Here is a 21,034-nt window from a genome sequence, read left to right as displayed (position 1 = left end):
CTCTAGTATAGTAATTGGAGACTTTATTAGGGTTATGGTCTAATACTGGGACTAGTCCATTTATATTACACTTTGATTACTGAAGGGTCATAGTTTCTTTCCTGTGAGGTATTGAAAGGCCAAACATAGTCTTACTTTTATCTTTTTTTTCCCTCCTCCCCTTTTCTCTGTGCTTCTCTCACTCTCTACACAAACACATGCACAGTTTATAAATCTGAGTGGAGAGTTGAATTCAACTTTGTTTAAAACATTTAACAACTATTATCTCTTTCTCCATATTGCCTCATGATGTTCTAATCCACTCTCATGGCTTCAGTGAACATATTTATGTGGATAACTTCCAGAACTATACAACCAACCCTGACTATTCCTCTGATCTAGTATCCTATATTTTCAAGTATTCATTGGATAAGCAAAATAGTAGTTATAATTTTTCCTCTTAAACCTACCTTTGTCTTATTTATATTCCTTTGACTTTCGTATAAGCATTAACTTACCTTCAACCTTCCCACATTCTCCCTTATCCAGTTACTAATTATTCTTGCTTTGCCTTGCCCTCATCATATGTTTTCCACTCTTCTGAATATTACTTTAGTTAAGAACTTTTTGTTCAGATTATTGATCTCACTTTTAAAATTTGTTTTTCTTTTGAAATTAGGTCTCCATCTCTCAACCACCCTGGAATTTCAGGTTTAATTTGCTCCATTTTTGTGATGTGGGCAAATTCATCCCTCCTTCCTTATAGCCTGGTCCTCCCTCTCCCCACACTCCCTTTTAAAAGCTTATCATGTTAGTATTGGACTTTGTATGGAGCCCACTTACCTTTAAGTAGGTAAGCCACTTATTCTGTTCTGAACTCCCAACCTCAAGGAATCCCTTAGCCTGAAGTCTCCTGAGAAGTGGGGATTTTTGTCACATCATCAGTTTCCCTTGCCATTCAAATCCCTACTGGATTCTGGATATTGTCACCCTAAGTCTCCAACTTGAAGTGAGACCAACTGATATACTAAATCCCTTTCTGACTCTCCAAGGTAAACTAAATCAATGGAAGAAAAGAGGGGAGAGTTCAGTAAGTGACTGATATGTACTTTGAAACACATAAATAAGCCACAAAACTCTCATTCCTGGAGTACAAATGGGCAACCAACCAAATTGTTACTTCTCCACTAGATCCTGTAGGAGATTTCACCAATTTTGTTTAGGGAAATAAATGGAAGGATTTTGTTGTCCATTTGTTTTCCTGTGAGTTGCCTTGTCATAGTATAAGAGTTGGAAAGTTCTTCTGAGACTTGGTTTCAGGGATATCACTAAATCTCTTCTTCCTACTTACTCTAGCCATGGACCCTGTTCCCATCAGGAAGTTAACTCTTTCTTGGCTCTATAACTAATGCTTCTTGACCCCCACCCTCACTCCCCCATCCCCACCTATTCTCAATGCCAGTCCTATTCTGGTCCCTTTTGTTTGTTTGTTTTGTTTTGTTTTGCTTTGCAAGGTAACAGGGTTTTAGGTGATTTGCCCAAAGTCACACAGCTAGGTAATTATTATGTTTCTGAACTTAGATTTGAACTCCAGGACTGGTGCTCTATCCACTGCACCATCTAGCTGCACCCATTCTGGACCCCTTTGTGAATATTTTGTCTTCATTTTTTCTTCTTCAAAATCATTGAGTGTTTATGTCACAATCCCTTTGACTAGGCATGGATTTCTCAGCATTTTGGGGCTTCCTCCAACCAAAGTCAGTTTCCTTGCTTTGGCCATCTTAGTCCTGAATTTAAGGAAGAGTTCTGTATTATAACAACATGTGACCCTATGCAACTCAAATCTTGTCATGTCACTCCTTCAAAATTCTTCAGGAATCTCCTGTTATCCATGTATAAAACTGAAATTCCTTAACCTGGCCAGAATTTGATGCTACATACCCAGATCCCTGGTGTCCTTTCTGACCTTTTTCTTCCATGTACTTTTAGCTTACTCAAATAGGACTTCTTGCTTATAATCAGTACTTCATCACTCTCTTTACACTCATGTTATTTCCTATTGCTAACCTTCCTCTTTTTGAAAGCCTAACTTAAGTACCTTCAGTTTTCCAACCCTTTCCTGAACTTTCCACTTGATAATAATCTTTATTCCCCTGTCCCACCTTAGCATAGCACTTGATTTACATTTCCTTTATGAACTTAGCTCTTAATTTCAGTTTATTTTTTGTGTATACATTATATAGCCCTACCAGCATTATATAGCATTGCTTAGGCAGCCCAAAAACCAAATGATGTTAACCATAATAAAGACCTTGACTAAGAGAGATAAATAAATGATATGAGATTTTAAAGAAGAGAGGTTCTTGAACGTGTGGTTTGGAAATGAATTTGAAGAGTAAATGTAGGGGCGGCTAGGTGGCGCAGTGGATAGAGCACCGGCCCTGGAGTCAGGAGTACCTGAGTTCAAATGTGACCTCAGACAATTAATAATCACCTAGCTGTGTGGTCTTGGGCAAGTCACTTAACCCCATTGCCTTGCAAAAAACCTAAAAAAAAAGAGTAAATGTGTCTGTTCCTTCTCCCTCCTCTTTGTGGCAAAAGGTTACCATGGAGGTGCCAGCTTTCCATTAATATAAGCTGTCAGAGTGCAAAGGAAAGAGATCTAGGATAAAGAGAAATTTAGCAGCCATATCATTCTTGTTCCCATCCCCTCCCCCATGAAAAAAAATCCATCTTTGGACATGTAGCTCAAATACTACCATTTTGTGAAATCTTCCTCAAACTTCTCCCCATCTCAATCTCATTTTATGCTGCTATCCATGTGATTGGGAATCTATGTAGGACAGAGGATAGAATGCTGGGTTTGGAGTCAGGAAGATTCAACTTCCTGAGTTCAAATCTGGCACCAGATACTAAATAGCTGTGTGACCTTGGGCAAATCACTTGGATACCATGTGACTTGGGCAAAAAACTGTTTGCCTCAGTTTCTTCATATGTAAAATGAACTAGAGAAGAAAATGACAAAATTATTTCAGTATCTTTGCCTACAAAGAGTCCCAAATGGAGTCACAAAAAGTGAGATACGACTAAAAACAACTGAATAACCCAACAAATCCTTGTAATTCTCATGTCTCTCCCAAATTTTTCTCTATATAGGTCAGGGAATATGTCTTAGTTCATAAATGCTAAACAAATCTCAAATTTGAAAGTAGGTCTTCTGATTCTCAGGCTGATGTTCTTTCTATGACATACTAGAATTTGTAAAACAGCAACAGTAATTCTAGTATCTTGCTTGGTCCTCAGAACTTTGTAGAGTAATAACATGATACAGTCAAAGATCCAGGGGATTTTTTTGAGTAGATTTGAAATTAAAAAGGTTCAAATCCTACCTATGATAATCAGTAATTTTGGGGCTATTGTCTTTAGTCTTTCTAGCTGTAAAACAAATAATATTTAGGATATCCAAGTCAGAGTTATTATGGGAAACATGGGGTGTCTAAAGTACTTTGCAACTCATAAGTAAATTATACTATATAAAATTCAGTTAGCAAATACTTGATTAATGGAACAGCTGTTAAATTAATGTGAATTGTTTCTAGAAGTTTAAAATCATCTGTTTATGTGTTTATACTTTTAACTGCTTCAGTTTAATGGGAAAGCATACTTGCTAACTTTTTTCTTTTATTTGCTTAGTTATCATTTTTCCTCTTTGATTTATTTTTAATTTATATTATAGTCTAGTTCAAAGAACTAAAATATTTGTCCAGCAAAGAATTCCTAAAACTTTTAGTGCTAATTTTTCTTCCAGTTTTTGCTTGTAGATAAAAGAACACATAGACTAGATGCAGTTAATTTACAGAAATCAGAACTGTCTTAGAAAAGTATACATCATCTATTAAAGTAGTTTCAAAGTTCAGGGATACTTCAAGAGATCATAATCTATTTTACATGTTTTCTATAAAACAAAATGTAAGTTGACCACACATCTAATGTTAAATGGATACATAGTTTTAAAAAGATTCTTTAGGAATGAAGTTTGCTTTTTATTAGCCAATGCATTTGGACGAATTAACAATGGGAAAGTTATGAACATATGTTTTTCGTCATTTAAACTTTCGACCTAATTTAAATATACTTGTATTTAAGTTACTTTCTTCTCTTCTGGAGTGATTGTTCCTCATAACCCATGACTCCCACAACTGTGCCCTCTATAGCACTGTCATTTTCTTGAGAGTACTTCTGTTTTCTATTAAAAGTAGGTATTTGGGATTATTTTTGTAGGGTATTAAATACTTAATATATTTTATTTAAATTTTATGCCTTAAAATGACTTACAGAACTTTAAATAGAACAAGGGTGTGAAAATGAAATATTTAAGCATAAAACAAAAATATAAACATTTAATATTTTGTTGGTAAACCATTTTTAAGTTACTTTGATCAATTGAAAAAATTGTGAAATTACATCATTTTCCTTTTCTGACAAATAATTTCTGATGAACTCGATAAAGCTAGTGAGATATGATAAAAGAACCAATCTTATGGAGAATAGTAAAAATAGGGTCATCGGTATTCTCAAGCTTTTCTTAATAAAATAGGCCACTTTGAGATTAAGAATGCCTTGGGTGACTTGAGATGTGATGGAAAAAGTCTGCAATAGCTGCTGTAATGAATAAAAAAACGTGCTCCCCCTAATTCCTTATTAAACTCATAAGGAATTTCCCATATAGATGCTTAAAGCATGTTTCATAAGGTAGTGAACCCATTTTTAAAATGCTTTATAGTCAGGATGTTATTAAAGGTGTCAGCTATTCATAGTGAAATTCATGGAACACTTTTTGTTGTAAAATGTTTGTTGTCATTCACCTCGCAACTTTAGAAATCCTTAAGAAATATATACATTCGGGTGGCTAGGTGGCGCAGTGGATAGAGCACCGGCCTTGGAGTCAGGAGTACCTGAGTTCAAATCTGAACTCAGACACTTAATAATTACCTAGCTGTGTGGCCTTGGGCAAGCCACTTAACCCCGTTTGCCTTGCAAAAAACCTTTAAAAAAAAAAAAGAAAGAAATATATACATTCTTATATTCTGTTACAATGTGAGAGGAATCAGAATCTGTATAACAATAATTTGTCTCCTTCTGGCCAGGCTTTGTTTTTAGGTGATGTTTAACCCTTTGTGACTCCATTTGGGGTTTTCTTAGGAAAAGATACTAGAGTGATTTTCCATTTCCTTCTGCAGCTCATTTGACAGATGAGGAAACTGAGTCAAAGAGGCTAAAGTAAATTTGCCCAGATTCACACAACTAATAAGGGTCTGGTTTGTTTGTTTGTTTTGCAAAGCAATGGGGTTAAGTGACTTGCCCAATAGGTAATTATTATGCATCTGAGGTTGGATTTGAACTCAGGTCGTCCTGATTCTAGGGTCAGTGCTCTGTCCACTGCACCACCTACCCACCCCAACTAATAAGGTTCTGAAACCATATTTGAACTCAGGAGAATGAGTTTTCCTGATTCTAGCCCTAGAATTCTATCCATTGGACCAGTAAATAGCTACCCTTCTGACCAGGAGCATATAATTTAATATAGTATTGTGAACTTTGTAGACTGAATCATTACTGTTTGCCAGAATACTCTGGGATTCAGGAGCTATTTTAGCTTACTTGTATTGCAGGAAGATTTGCAAATAGGTTTATAATTTTTCTTTTTCCTTCAACCTAATGCATCTCAAGCATATTCTACTTCCAGGAAGCAATTAGTTTATTTGTTTTTAGTATTTTTATTTGTTTGGTACATCATCCTCCAAGACTGCTTGCTGGCAGAGGCTCAGCATGAGAAGTTATATATCCAGCATTCCCTAGATATATGAAATAATTCTTTCTTGCCTTTGTATAGATTTACTCTATTTCTTCCCCCCAATTCTTTCCCCTCTCTTTTCTCATCCAGACATTTCAATTGCTACCTATATCAAAGAGGTTCTTTCCCTTTCCTCACCACCTTGAGCTCCAAGCATCCATCTTTATTTTGTATATATGCTTTATTTCCTTATCTCAGCTTTCTCTTTCCCATGTTAACCTCCTCAAGGGCAGGAACTGTCTCATTTTCTTATTTGTGACATTTGCCATCAATCACAGGGGTCAACACTTAATTTAGGTATTTAATTGTTGATTGATGTAATTAAACTGATTTGAGTTGTCTTATTGTTAGAAATGCTTACACTCTTTTGAACAGCCAATCACATTTATAGTCTCACATTGGCTTAGAGATATTGACATATCTATCCTGAACATTCAACTGAGAAGCAAACTTGCAAATTCTGTATAATCCTAATTTATTAGTTTGGTTCTGAATTTGTCTTGACTCATCTGCATGAAGAGAAAATTGAGGCTAAAAGGGAAGGGATGTAGGAGACCTTTAACTGGTTCTGTCCTGAGTTGCCATTGTTGAAGGACATCCTTTGAGCTAATTTCAGACCCATAAAAATATCTATTTAGTGATTAGTAACCAGCAGATAAGAGCAGAAAGCCCAAGTGAATAAAGGCCATAAATTCCAAAGTCCTTGGGATAACAGCCTGTAAAACTGTCAGAAAGCTTTGCTTAAGTGACAAAAGATAGCTCTGGTAACAAGAAGTGTTAGCCCAGCAGGCACTATTCCATATTCATAGATGTAAGGCCCAATTTAGTCTTCTAAAAGAGTTTAAAAAAAAAACAAAACTTTTTTTCCGAGCAGTACCTGTGTCTTTTATTTTTTAGTGACTGAAAAAAAAATTGTCTTTTTATGCATCAGTACTTTCTTCTCTATCTGATAGCTATTTAAAAGTAGTTTTTCTTTCCAAAATTGTGACTGATTAACATTAGGGTTTATCCTAATTTGGATCTTCTTGTTGCTGACTGAGGTTTTTTAAATCATAATTACCTATTATATTTATCTGCATACAAGTATCCATAAATGACTTTATTAATTCAGAAATATGCAGGTTTCCCCATGTAAATATTTATTATACACATTATCAAGAATTGGATGATTGAAATGAAATTTTCATTCAAGGTATTAAATTTGTAAATTTAATATTTTTTCAAATGTTTGATTTTTTTATGTACATAAAAGTATGCTCATTTCTGCAGTACTACAAATGAAACAGTATTGACATTAGTATAGCCCTTACATAAAATTGATATGAAATTAATGAAGTGTTCCATATTTTTGTAAAGAGAAGGAAATCTAGGAGATATAAAAATAATATATTAATAATTTTTTTAAAAAGTAAATAAAAGCATACCAGCTCTTTTGCTATAAACAGAACTTATTGTTGTGTTGCTACAAAGATTCGGAAAAAAGGTCTGGTCTTGACAGTGTACTTTAGATATATTTTTTGAATTAGGAAAATTTGAAGTGTTAGGGTGGTCTTTGTTTTATGTTCAAATTATGTAAGTTAATTTTTAATGTTGTCAAATTTATATTGTAATTATTTTCTTCAATAAAAATAGGTGAATTTTTTTGCTTTTGAAGGATAGAACTCTAAAGAAACAACTTTTGAATACCAAAAGTGAAAGTAAGGGTACTCTAATATAGCATAGTTTTAACTCTTGAGATTGGAAAATTATATTTATTGATGGCTATTTGCTTTTCAATTTCCCAACTGTGAGAACTAGAGGTGTCATTCACTTGAAGAGAGCAGATGTTAAAGGCCCTTGCCCCCTACCACCTAATCCCAAACACTCTTGAAGAAGAGAAACATTCTGTTACCGAAATAGGCATCTTTTTGATTGTGAGAAAAAGGGGTAAAAGGCTATAAATCTGCCTTCTCATTCTGAAGGGCAACAATGGATTGATTTATGGAGAAAAGCAACTGTTGAGCTCATATAAGAGTGAGTGCAGGTTTATTTAGAATCTTGCAAGCATGACTTTTTAAAAACAAATTATTATTCTTAATGGAAACTTAAGTACTTATTATAGGGAAGATTTTTTTTAAATAGTCCATCTTGTTGGTTAAAATTGAGAGCAGATAACATTGTTTTCTTTTGAAATTTAGGAACATATTAGGTTTTAGACATTTTTCTTTTTTTTAGTTATTCACTTCTTTGGGTATTAGAGGGAGGCTTTCTTTTTTTTATAATTTCCTATGTTATATAGTCAAAATGGAGGTAGATGATAAGTTTTAGAGGCTAATATTTTCAGGAGACATTTCCTACAGAATAGCTCATTTAAACCAGTCCCCTCATTTAATGTGTGGTTTTCAATGGGCCCTGATTAAAATGGTCACTGTAAAAAGAAGGGAAACCCACCTAAAGAGCATCACTGAAGAGAATTTTCATTTGAGAAAGACCAGCACTTTTCATTTACTTTTTTTTTGCAAGGCAAACGGGGTTAAGTGGCTTGCCCAAGGCCACACAGCTAGGTAATTAGTAAGTGTCTGAGACCAGATTTGAACCCAGGTACTGACTCCAGGGCTGGTGCTTTATCCACTGCACCCCTAGCTGCCCCTTTCATTTACTTTTAAATCAGGTTGGATTTGAATCCATTATTTGGTGCTCACATTCTCTTAAAAGGAATAGCCTGTATATTAAAGTCTTGATTGCAGGCATGAGGAGTGAAGTCCAAGTCCTAGTGAATTTTAAATGATATTCACCATAACAGAGTCAATCCTAGTTTTCAAATCAAATGTCAGGACAGTAAAGGCAATCTTTTTGTAATTCTAATTAAAAATATACTTTTGATTTCTTAAAATCATGACTGCAATAATTTGGACCTACTTAGAGTTTTTCCTTCATTTTGGCATCTCTCTCTCTCTATCTATCTATCTATATATATCTTATCTATATTCATATTTATATTTGTTGTTTGTACATCACCTCAGGATTTGAAATCTATGTTGTAATTCTTGAGTGGGGTAGGAAAACAGCAAATGTCACTGATAGTCATGTTGATGGAAGAGGACAATACATGCACAGTTATGTTCATTGAAAGATTTTTAGGTTATTTTAATTAAGAAAATTTTGGTTTGTGAAGAAACGATTTACTGCCATTGACATGAATTTTTAATATAAATTACAGGAAATAACTATTAAACATTCAGTGTGTACCTGGCTCTTTATAAGGTATAACAATGTAAACAAAAAAGGGCAGACACACACACACACCAAAGAGAGCTTTAAATGCTTGTTGGAGTAGGAGAGAGTGAAGGAGTTGGGAGAAAGTTTTGAAGTCTGGAAGTGAGGATCAGAACCTGGAGATGAAAGAATACTGGCCTGCTACCCCTTTCCTTTACCCTCCCTCCCCAACCTCCCCAAATAAATTGAAGAATAGAAACCTGAAGAAACGTTAACATTAACCTTTTTGACAGGCTGTTCTGTCTAGGCAAGTCAAATTTTCAGTTAATTTCACTTATAAATTATTGTGATTTCCCAAATCCAATTTCATTATTAATAAATGAGAGATGTAATTGTAAGTAATTTGCTTTTTAGTTATCAATTTTAGAACTTTTTGTAAACTCTACTATAGTCCTTTTCTGTGTTAGGAATGCAAATTATCTGGAGTTATTTCAGGCTCTTCAGTGTATACCAGTGGGTTATTTCACAAGTAACTGAATAGTAGTCATCCTGACAACAGAACGCATTACTTCTGATAACTGGAGTGTTGTTTGGATATGAAGGGAACAGTTCTAGTGACAGTTCATTCCTGGAGTGATAGAATCAAGGGACATATGGATTTTTTTTTCAATTCTATTCCAGGAGGTGTTATGGTTATAAATTCTCTACTAGAAACCCCTGCTTTGTATCCTTCCCACCATTAAAAATATTACCAAAAGGGAAAGGTATAAAATAACTCTTCTGTGAGTGATAGGATGATAGAATAAAGATAACCTTTATTAAGATCCTAGATTTAGACCTGGATAGGACCTTTGAGATTATTTAGTCATCTAGTTTATACATGAGGAAACTGAGGTCCAAAGAAATTTAAGTTAATTACATACAACCATACTACTGTCAAGTGTCAGAGTCCTTGATTCCACATGTCCATAGCTGCATCAAAACAATTGGGAGAGCTACTTTTTTATAGAATCAACATTATTTAAAGGAAGAATTATAAACTATTAACCATTTGAAAGATTATTAAATCAAATTACTATTATTATGAGCTATATAATTAGAAAAAACAAAAAACTTTGAGCTTCCATCTCATATCCTTCAAATTTTTAAAACAGTCTAAAATCAAGGAGTAGTCTGTGTTGGAGGTACTGTGAAAATATATGTGTTGATAGAACTGTGAAATCGTTCAACCATTCTATAAAACATTTTAGAATAATGTTCTGACTGTAGGCTTATGTCCTTATATAAATACTTCTCACTTTCCCTCCCAATACACAAGGATGTCAGAGAACCAAAGCAGAATCTCATTGACTGGAAAAATAGCCAAATAAATTGGGAAATGAAGATATAGTGGATAATTACTGTGGCATAAGAAATGGGTCTGTGGAGGCAGAGAAGCTTGTGAAGACATACATGAATTTTTGAATATTGAAATGTGCATGTTGTCTCATCCACATTAGCATTAGTTTGTAAGCTCTTTAAAAGCAGCGACTGCCTTTGTCTTCCTGTGCTTAATACATAGTAGATGCTTAATAGATGTTTTTTGATTGATTGAAATAATCAAAATTAGGGAAGTTTTGCTTATAATGACTATCAATGTTTACTACATATAAATAAAAAGATTAAAAATAACAAATTTACTATAATGACTAAATCAAGTACTTTATACCAATTCTTACCTTTACCCTGAGGTTAAAAGCAGTTTAACTTAGCCAAGATATTTTGTGAGTTTTGTGTACTTAGCATTTTAGCTTAATTGGGACCCTTCCTCATTATTGATAAATATATATTTCCACATCTATTCTTTTAGTTACTTAAGCTTTGTCTGCCTTAGTTTCCTCATCTGAAAAATGAGAAAAATGATAACATCTACCTTCCAAGGTTATTGTGAGGATTAAATGAAATCCTAATTGCAAAGAGTTTAGCACAGTCCCTGCACATCATAAGCACCATATAAATTTTAATTATTATTTTTATTCTAAGATTATCTTTATTCATTTTAGTTATTTTGAGTAGATTTTCTTTTTTGTATAATATTTTTGATTAATATTTTATAGAATTCTAATGATTTTAATGAATTCATTTTATACACTACTGCTTTATTTTTCATTGCAGTCATTTCTCTCTGTTTTTTTTCTCACTCTCTCTTTCATTTAGATGACAGGACAATATTTGCCACAAAAGGACATTAGTACAGTTGTTTTTGTCTGTTTTTTAAGGATTTTTTTTTGGTAATATAGGCATTTTAAAATCCATTTTTAATTCATTTTTTAAAAGTTTGATAGAATTCCCTCATAAATTCTTCTGGTGATTCATATTGCTTTCTTCTATCTTCCCTCCCCCCAAGAATTAAAGTTGATTAGATATCTTTCTTGTTTTATTCATTGGATTATTATTTCCTTTTGAAGTCTGTTCTCTTGACATATAATTGTATAATTTGATTATTTTTATGCTAAATAAAATTTCATGCAAATAAGGTAAATCCTTACTTTTTGATTTTGTAATTAGATTTTCCTCTCGTTCTTGATCAGATTCACTAAGCTTTAAAATTATTGTTAATATTTTAATTAAGGGGTGGCTGGGTAGTGCAGTGGATAGAGTCAGGAGTATATCTGAGTTCAAATCCAGCCTCATACACTTAATAATTACCTGGCTGTGTGGCCTTGGGCAAGCCACTTAGCCCCATTTGCCTTGCAAAAACCTTAAAAAAATTAATTTAAAAATGGCAGTTTGCTATGTGAGTTTTATAAATTTTATTTTTGAATTATTTAATTTTCAAGATTCCTTCATTTTTACTTGTTTAGGGGCTACTAATTTGTTTAAGTTCTTATCTTTCAAATTACATGCTAAGTTCTTTAATCTTCTCTTTTGATTTTTTTTATAATAAATTTTCAGGAAACACATTTTCTTTTAAGCTTTGGCATGTTTCATTTTTTATCATTATCTTTAATATGACTTTGTTAAACTTTCCTCATTCATTACTAATTTTATTGCATTATTGCTATATGATTATTTTATTCCCTAACTCATGCTCAGTTTTTGTAAGAGTAACTTGGTATCCTGTGTAAATACTTGAACATTCCTGTGTACAAGTTGTCATAAGTTAGTGAGATCTAATATATTTTTCTATTCATTCATCTCTCCATTTTATGTCTTCTTTTTTTAAAAATTGAATTTCCAGGGAAAGTAGGTGGTGCAGCGGATAGAGAGCACTGGCCCTGGAGTCAGGAGGACCTGAGTTCAAATGTGGCCTCAGACACTTAATAATTACCTAGTTGTGTGACCTTGGGCAAATCACTTAACCCTTTACCCCCCCGCCATTGCCTTGCATAAAACAAAACCACAAACAAACAAAAACAAAAAAGAATTTTCAATTCTGAAAGAGGAAAATTAAAATCTCTCCTTGGTTTGTTTGGGGGTTTTTTAGATTTTTCAAGGCAATGGGGTTAAGTGGCCTGCCCAAGGCCACACAGCTAGGTAATTATTAAGTGTCTGAGGTCAGATTTGAATCCAGGTACTCCTGACTCCAAAGCCAGTGCTCTATCCACTGCGCCACCTAGCTGCCCCCTGAATGGAAAATTTAATCCATCCATATTTAAGGTTATTACTTGTTAAGGTTTTTCTTCCATTGACTACAGAAGTTTACCACAGAAAGGGTTTCAGGGTACTTTTAATTATAACACAAACTTCGTTTAATCATCTTTGGTGGTTCTTTTGAATATTGGTTCTTTTGCATATTCTAAATTTAGAAAAAGGAATGATGTAATTATGTTTGAATGTATTTTGTCACAGTGTCTAATAATTCTCCTATCTCCAGTCTTCAATCATGATAAAAACCAAAGAGAAAATAAATTTATATATACTGAAAATTAGGGGACCTTATTCCTTGTATTATTCTTATTCCAGAATGACTAATTTGCTGCCCTTTGACATCCTATAAATAAAGTCAAGTCAGCAAATTTAATTATTAAATACCTGTCCATTTTCATTATGTAAGATAAGCTTCCTTTTTTTCTCATTGAAATCATCCTAGTAATTCATTTTTAACGTAGTTCTTTTCAAGTATCAGAGTGATCTCCTCATAACTTTACTATTGTTATAAGATTACAAATATTATAAGCAACCAGTCCTTCTAATATATGTATCAAATATGCATTAGTTGCTCCCTTCACAAAAGTATTCCCCAAAAACTTTCTTAACTAGGTCCTTCAAGATATGTTTGTCTTACAAAAATTTCTAATAAAGTGCCCTTATCTCAAAGTCCATATATTTTAAATCATACATCTCTATTAAAAAAATAACAGAAATATGTTTTCTTTTCCTTCTGATCCCACTGGCAAAAAAGACAAACTAACTAACTTCTTTTAACGTAAGTCAAAATAAATTTCCCAAATGACTATATATAATATACAATAGTCCCATATGACTAGATACAATATGATACAAGGTATCACTTCTTAGTAATTTACAGAATGCCTCATTATTGATCCATTGAAATTATGGTGACTGCAGTAATTATAGCTTATACTTTCAAAGTTGTTTGTTTTTTCACTGTTATTGGATAAATGAACTCCTATTCCTATATTACAGGGTTTGGTAAATGAGGCAAGGAAAGATAATGTTGAGAAGGCAGAAGAAGGAGATGTAAAAATTAAGAGACCTGGGTTAATAACAGAACTTAGTTGGAAAAGAGATTATATAGTTCAGTGTCCTTTTTATAGACAAAGAAACTGAAGCTCATAAAGAGATAAAATAGTGTAACAAGCTCAAAATTCAAAGCTAGGTCCCATAACTAAAAAGTCATTATTTCCATTATGCCTTGCTGCCTCAACAAAAGACAAGAAGGCATACTTTATCTGTTGTTGTAGGAACTCTCTGACCCTATTTGGGTTTGTTTGTTTTTTTTTTTTTTTTGGCAAAGAAACTACTGTGGTTTGCCATTTCTTTCTCCAACTCACTTAACAAATAAGGAAACTGAGGCAGAGTTAAGTGAGTTGCCCAAGGATATACTTGTAGTATGTGTCTGAAGTCAGATTTTAATTTAAATCTTCCTGATTCCATGACTTGCCACATAACTGCCGGTATAAATTAGCAACAGGTTAAACCAACCCCAATTCTGACAATAAGCAAATCACTTAACTTCTTAAAAGTTCAGTTTCCTCACTTAATAAATTTATGATATTGATATTGTCTATCTCATGAGGTAGGGAAAGCATTTTTAAAACACCAATGGTGCTCTTTTTTTTGAAAGAAACAAAGTTAATGAAGGACATGATTATATTAAAATACAATTTTATTGGACTGAGAATTGGGGGGAAATGACATGCTGAGATGTATACAGTAAAAGACTTAATACTTACCTCCTGGTATGGATGTAGTGATAAACCTTGAACTGAGGCTAGAAGAACCTGAGTTGAAGGTCTGCCTGTGACATATTGACTGGATACCTGGTACAAGTCTCTTAATTTTTCATCTCAGTACTACAGGTACTGCCACAAGATGGTAATTTCAGAACCTGAAGGAACTTCTGAAATCATTATATTAATGAACCATAAATTTAGGGTGTCCTTTGTCCCTTTCCCCCAAGTTGAAAAATCTGGTGAGCATCTATTTCCCTTACATCTTACTTTTTTACTATATACCCTGTAACCTGTTTGACTTGGGTGCAGAGACTTGGCAGCATTGTAGTTACCTAATCATAAACATTTAGCATCAGGCCACAGTCTGACTGAATTGGTGACTTTCAGCAACAAATAACTACAAGTATTGGTAAGAACTATGGTTATAGAATCACAAACGTTTTAGTTTTAGGCCTCCATCCAATTGACCTGGTAACCTTCCAGCAATAGTCTGTGAGTATGCACCTTGACAGACACACTTATTATCGCCATCTTCAATAAATATTTATTAAGCAAATTCCAAACAATGATGTACCATGACTTTTACAAAATTAGTCAGCTTAATCCAAGCTCACATTGCATTATGACCTGTAGTAACTGGGGAAGATGGAATGTGCAAATTGCAATTCTGTCATTAGATATAACCAGAAAATTTCTAGATTGTATAATTCAAACAATCTACAAAGTTTCTTTGCCAAGAAAATCCCAAATAGGGTCAGAGAGACCCTACAACAACAACAACAACAGATAAAGTATGCCTTCTTGTCTTTTGTTGAGGCAGCAAGGTATAATGGAAACAATGACTTTTTAGTCTTGGGACCTAGCTTTGAATTTTGAGCTTGTTACACTATCAAGTCATTTTTATCTTTTTATGAGCTTCAGTTTCTTTGTCTATCAAAAGGAGGACATTGAACTATATAATCTCTTCTCCAACTCTAAGTTCTGTTATTAACCCAGGTCTCTTAATTTCTAGCATTTCCTTCTGCCTTCTCAACATTATCTTTCCCTTGCTTCATTTTCCAAACCCTATAATATAGAAATAGTTCATTTATCCAATAACAGTATAAAAACAACTTTGAAAGCATAAGCTATGATTATTGCAGTCATCATTAATAATTGCAATGGACCAATAATAAGGGATTCTGTCAGTTACAAAGAAATGATACATTATATCAAATTGTATATAGTCATTTGGGAAATTTATTTTGACTTACATATATTATGTTAAAAGAAGTTAGTTTGCTTTTTTTGCCAATGGGATCAGAAGGAAAAGAAAATAGATTTCTGTTGACTTTTTAATAGAGATATATGATTTAAAATATGAACTTTGAGATAAGGGCACTTTATTAGAAATTTCACTTGTTTTACCTTGTCGCAGGAGACCTCTATAAATTTTTGTACTGCAATAACAAAACACATCAATGAAACTTTAAAAAAATTAATTAAATGTACATAAAAAACCAAAACAATTCAGAATGATGCAATTTTATTAGTACCTTGTCAAATTTTATACATATTTATTCATTTATGTAATTATTTTTATATATTTACATATATAATCATACAAATTCAAGGATGCTTTCTTTTTTTTTTTAAGGTTCTTTCTCTTTTTAGGTTTTGGGGATTTTTTTTTTTTTTGCAAGGCAATAGGGTTAAGTAGCTTGCCCAAAGCCATGCAGCTAGGTAATTGTTAAGTGTCTGAGGTCGGATTTGAGCTCAGGTTCTCCTGATTGCAGGGCTGGTGCTCTATTCACTATACCACCTAACTGCTCCTCAAGGATGCTTTCTAATCATTTATGCTCTTCTCAAAACAATTTTAGTTTATAAACTTTATCTACATATATATATATATATATATATATATATATGCATTTTAAATAATTCTTTGTAATTAATTTTTTCATGTTTTAATGATGAATAATATTAATAGACTAAGTAATGTGTGTCTTAAAAGGTAGGAATAATGGAATATAGAAATTCTTATTCTATTGTTAGAGTGCTTCATCTGCTTTGGAGCAGCTCCATGTTTTTTCCCATGTGTATAGCTTCCTGCCAGGCAGTGAGATGGTGTTAGAGGTTTTGTGCTGACAGTAAGTGTGATAGAAGCCAATGAAGCAGTCCAGCTGGTATGGCAAGCTACTGTGGCCAGAGTAGTATTTGGTAAGAAATCAGATTTTTTTTTTAAAGAATCTCATTTCCCCCCTCATTTTGGCCAGTTCTCCCTGTAAGAACCCTAATTGTTACCCATTCCCACCGAGGAGGTAGCTGAGCCAACACAGGATATAGTGTCAAAAATAAATTGAGAAATTTTGGAATTTGTAATAACCCAGGTGCTGCTTTTGAACAACATATATTCCTTCCTTTTCCCTTTTCCTCTCACCCTTACTTGTGATATTCTGTGATTATTGCTCAATTTAGTCATTTCAATCATGGCTAACTTTTTGTGACCCCTTTTGAGGTTTACTTGGCAAAGATACTGTAGTGGGTTGCTCTTCCCTTCTCCAGCTCATTTTACAGAAGAAGCAACTGAGGCAAACAGGGTGAAGTGACTTGCCCAGGGTCAGACAACTAATAAAAATCTGAGATCAGATTTGAACTGTGGAAGATGAGACTTTATGATTCTAGACTTGACCCTCTATCCATTTTGCCACCTAGCTGCCTTGATTCTAACTAAAGTAAATCTAATTCCTCTTCTACACAAGCACAGGTAAGAGTAGGAATGTTCATTTCCTGGCCAGTTCAGTATGATAGAGATTTTTATCTGTTTGTTTGTAACATACCAAAAAGACCAGGGAACATTTTTATGGAATCCTGATTTGAATCATGTAAATAATATTTGCAAACTAACAAAATACATTTATATATTAATAGTCTCTAAGGGTCCCTACTAGCTCTAAAATTGTAACATTCTAAATCCTAGCTGCTGACAGTGTTTAGATGTTTGTCCTCATTATTTGTATTTTTTTTTCCTTATTACAACATGGCATAGTATGTAGCCCAATGGGCTACTACCCACTTGGAGTTATGAAGATTTGGGTTCAAATCCTTCCCTAGATACTCGACTGGGTTACCCTAGGCAAGTCACTCAGTCTCTCTCTCTGTACCTCAGTTTTCTTATCTGTAAAATGAGGTGGTTGCCCTTGATTGCCTCTCAGATCCCTTTTTTTAGCTCTGAATCTATGATCTTATGATTCTGTATATGTTTTTTCATGTTTGTCTATGTCAATATGTCTCATTTTAATAAGCATTAACAATTTTGTTCCTTTTGAATCACATAATTATTAGCCTTGTTTGACCAAACTTTAAGACTGTCTTTTAGTTGAGTTCTTGTGTTGACATTTGTGCTTGAAAGGCAGATGGATATGTAGTATGTAAAGAATCAGAGTGGTATCATATAGGTTCCTTCTGTTATCCTAAATGTCATTCTCAGCTTTGAAGTTGGACTAAATTGGAATGGATTCTATTGCATAGATGTCCTTTCAAGATGAGTTAAATGAAGCCTATTGCTTTGGTAACATAAGGAATAAAATCTCTACTGCCAATAAAATCTTAGTGTTTGACTGCTTGGGCTTTGGTTTCCAGGGCTATCAAAATCACACCTTTCATCAACATTTGTCATGGAAGAAACTGAAAACTTGGAGAGCAAAAAAACAAAACAGGATTCAAAGATTGAGGATTTGCAGCCAGTTATTACTATTCAGTTCAGTAATATACTGGCTGTATAATACTGTAAGCATATCATTTTTATTAAGAATAAAAGCATTGTAATTTGTATTTTAAAAAGCTTCCTCTTTTCTGGAAGACAGGAGAAATTTTTGGATTCTGCAGTGATTATGTTTTGTTTTGTTTTTAATTAAAGGAAAACTCATCTTCCACTTGTTGGTGCTTGTGTGGTTTTTGGTTCCATTCCTGCAAAGGTTCTGGCACATTTTTTTTTCCTGTTTAGCCTAAGGATGGCTGAAGAACTGAAAAAATAGTTTTTTTATTTGTTTCAACTGAATAAAAATAGTTCTCAAGCAATTTTTTGAAGGGGGAGTATGCAGAGAAAGGGCTGGTCAGATAAATATCTATGGGATATGACCTTAATTTTGAAGGGGGGGAGGGGGAAGACTAATAAATATTGATTACCTCATGAATCAACGATCATCTATGCTACACGTGATCATTTCTTTCAGATATTTTTAGTGATCAGCTCGGCTTAGTGGATAATGGATGTCTTGAACAATAGTAGATCATCAGTTCACAAACTGTTAGTACATATTTGTTGAGTTACAGAATTGGAAGGACTTTGGGAGACTAAACAGGCTGAATTAGCAACAAACATATTGCAGCAGGAAGAAGAATTGGTAGGAAGAACTTGCAATAATCATATTTGAATGACAGTAAATTTTTTCCCTATTCTCACAAATATTTTCTGATTCTATTTCTAAGAGACTCCTAAGGTGTTTCGTTCAGCCTCTGACAAAGACCATTCAAAAGAAGACACAATCTGCTATCCTTTATGTAGTCAGTTAATAGCTATTTGCTGTATGTATTGTGCAGTGTTCTCTATATAGTGAATGGAATGGAGTGGAGAAAAGGGGGAAGCTACAAAGACAAACTAGACATGATCCAACATGTTAAAATTGTTTATGTTCTAATTATAAAGAAAATAATCATACAATGTAGGACATGTAAAGTTCAAATTGGTGTTTTATATGACAAATATTAATACAAGTTCAAAGGAGAAAGAAATGTTAGCTGGGATGATCAGCTCAGGTTTCAGAAATGGAACTTCCTTTTTCTTACATATATTCTCCATGCCCCACAAAATTTTCTTAATTTTATTGATGTTAAAATAGATATACCACAGTTTTATACAGCATGTCTGCAATCCCCATCACTGAGTTGGTTAAAGCTGATGGATGGCTTTAGCTCTGGAGTTCTAAGTTACAGTATGATTAAAACTGATAAAATGGCCACAGCAATTTCAACAAACATATTTGAGAACCCCTGGGGAGAAACAGGACCACCAGGCTTTTAAAGGAGGAACCAACCAGCCCAAGTTAGAAATAAAGCAGGTCAAATTTTCAATGCTAGTCAGCATTGTGATCTGTGATTGTCCATTGCCCTTCCAAGCCCAGTGATGTAGATCTACATTATCATGAGGAATTTCCTCATCAGGATTTCCCTCTGTATATTAATGAAGTCACAGCTGCAGACTCCCTTCCATGACTTGTGCCTTGAAAGTGGATAGTATTTGGAGAGAAAGGATTGGGTTTATTAAATCCCAACTAAAACTCTATATGTTCTATAGAAAGTCTTTTTCAACTCCCCTTTACTGTCTTCCCTTAGTTAATTATTTCCCATTTGTCCTGTACATAGTTTGCTTTATATATTTCTTTGCATGTTGTCTCCTCAATTAGAATGTAGACACTATGAGGGCAGAGAATGTCTTTTGTCTTTTTATATTCCCCCAACACTTAAAAATAGTGCCAAATAGTACTAGATAGGCACTTGATAAATATTTATTGATTTGTTTACTACTCACTCATTATCTGTAGAGCACAAGCCTTGAGTTGCTTCTCTAAGGGAAGCAAAGGATTTGTGGTGACCCCATCCATGCTGTCCATCTTGGCTTCATTGTAACCAGTTATACATTTGTGAGTCAAGATTACAGGCACTGTCTTGGGACTTGGAACAGAGTGAAACCAAATGGCTCACATTGTAGTCCAACCCCAAACTTTATCCTCATTATCACCATGCTTTAACTCATTGATTGGAATTACTCATTGCAAATTGATAGGATAATAAATGTGATCTTCAGAAGGAGATCTTAACAAGGATGAACATGACAAGCAAAATTGACACCATGTTTTTCTGCTGTTGAAATGGACAAACAAGTCTGTTCATACATAAGCCCAATTCCTCATTTTTCCATTTTTCATTAAAATTAAGACCTACCAAAAAACCTGGAGCATAGAGAAAGCACAGTAACTTAGTCAATTGCTAAGCCTGGTAGACAAAGAAGATAAGGAATCATGTTATTTTAGGTGCCTGTGCTCCCTGAATTTCCCTTTTTGTTGACTGATTTCTTCTGTTTTTTTCTTTCTGTTTTTTTAAGTCTGAACAACCTAGTCCAGCCAGTTCAAGTTCAAGTTCGAGCTCCAGCTTTACTCCATCTCAGACCAGACAACAAGGTACCCAAACCATCTGATATTTCTTTTACTTTCATTTCATAAGAATGAATGTTAGGGGTGGCTAGGTGGCATAGTGGATAAAGCACCGGCCTTGGAGTCAGGAGTAACTGGGTTCAAATCTGGTCTCAGACACTTAATAATTACCTAGCTGTGTGGCCTTGGGCAAGCCACTTAACCCCATTTGCCTTGGAAAAACCTAAAAAAAAAAAGAATATTAACTTGACTTCTATTACATTTTCTATTATTCCTTCCTGGTTTATAGAAGATAATTCTAATATATAAGGTATAACTATTATATAGATGAATTTTTTTGGATCCAAAAGCTACAACTCTCATTTAAAAAGGAATAGGAAGAGGGGCGGCTAGGTGGCACAGTGGATAGAGCACTG

General features: G+C 33.8%; 1 protein-coding gene across 9 annotated transcripts in view; it reads left to right on the top strand.

The window, feature by feature from the left end:
• MLLT3 (MLLT3 super elongation complex subunit) overlaps positions 1-21,034 on the top strand; it is a 363,248-nt gene that overhangs the window by 321,006 nt on the left and 21,208 nt on the right. For all 9 annotated transcript variants that reach the window (XM_074208795.1, XM_074208796.1, XM_074208790.1 and 6 more), the window contains one exon: positions 20,570-20,645. In XM_074208795.1, coding sequence (XP_074064896.1) covers positions 20,570-20,645 — 76 coding nt within the window. The remainder of the gene's footprint in view (positions 1-20,569; positions 20,646-21,034) is intronic.

This window comes from Macrotis lagotis, chromosome X (assembly GCF_037893015.1).
Source record: "Macrotis lagotis isolate mMagLag1 chromosome X, bilby.v1.9.chrom.fasta, whole genome shotgun sequence".
Taxonomy (NCBI): domain Eukaryota; kingdom Metazoa; phylum Chordata; class Mammalia; order Peramelemorphia; family Peramelidae; genus Macrotis; species Macrotis lagotis.
The sequence above is the reverse complement of the archived record's forward strand: the minus strand, read 5'-3'. Positions and strand labels throughout refer to the sequence as shown.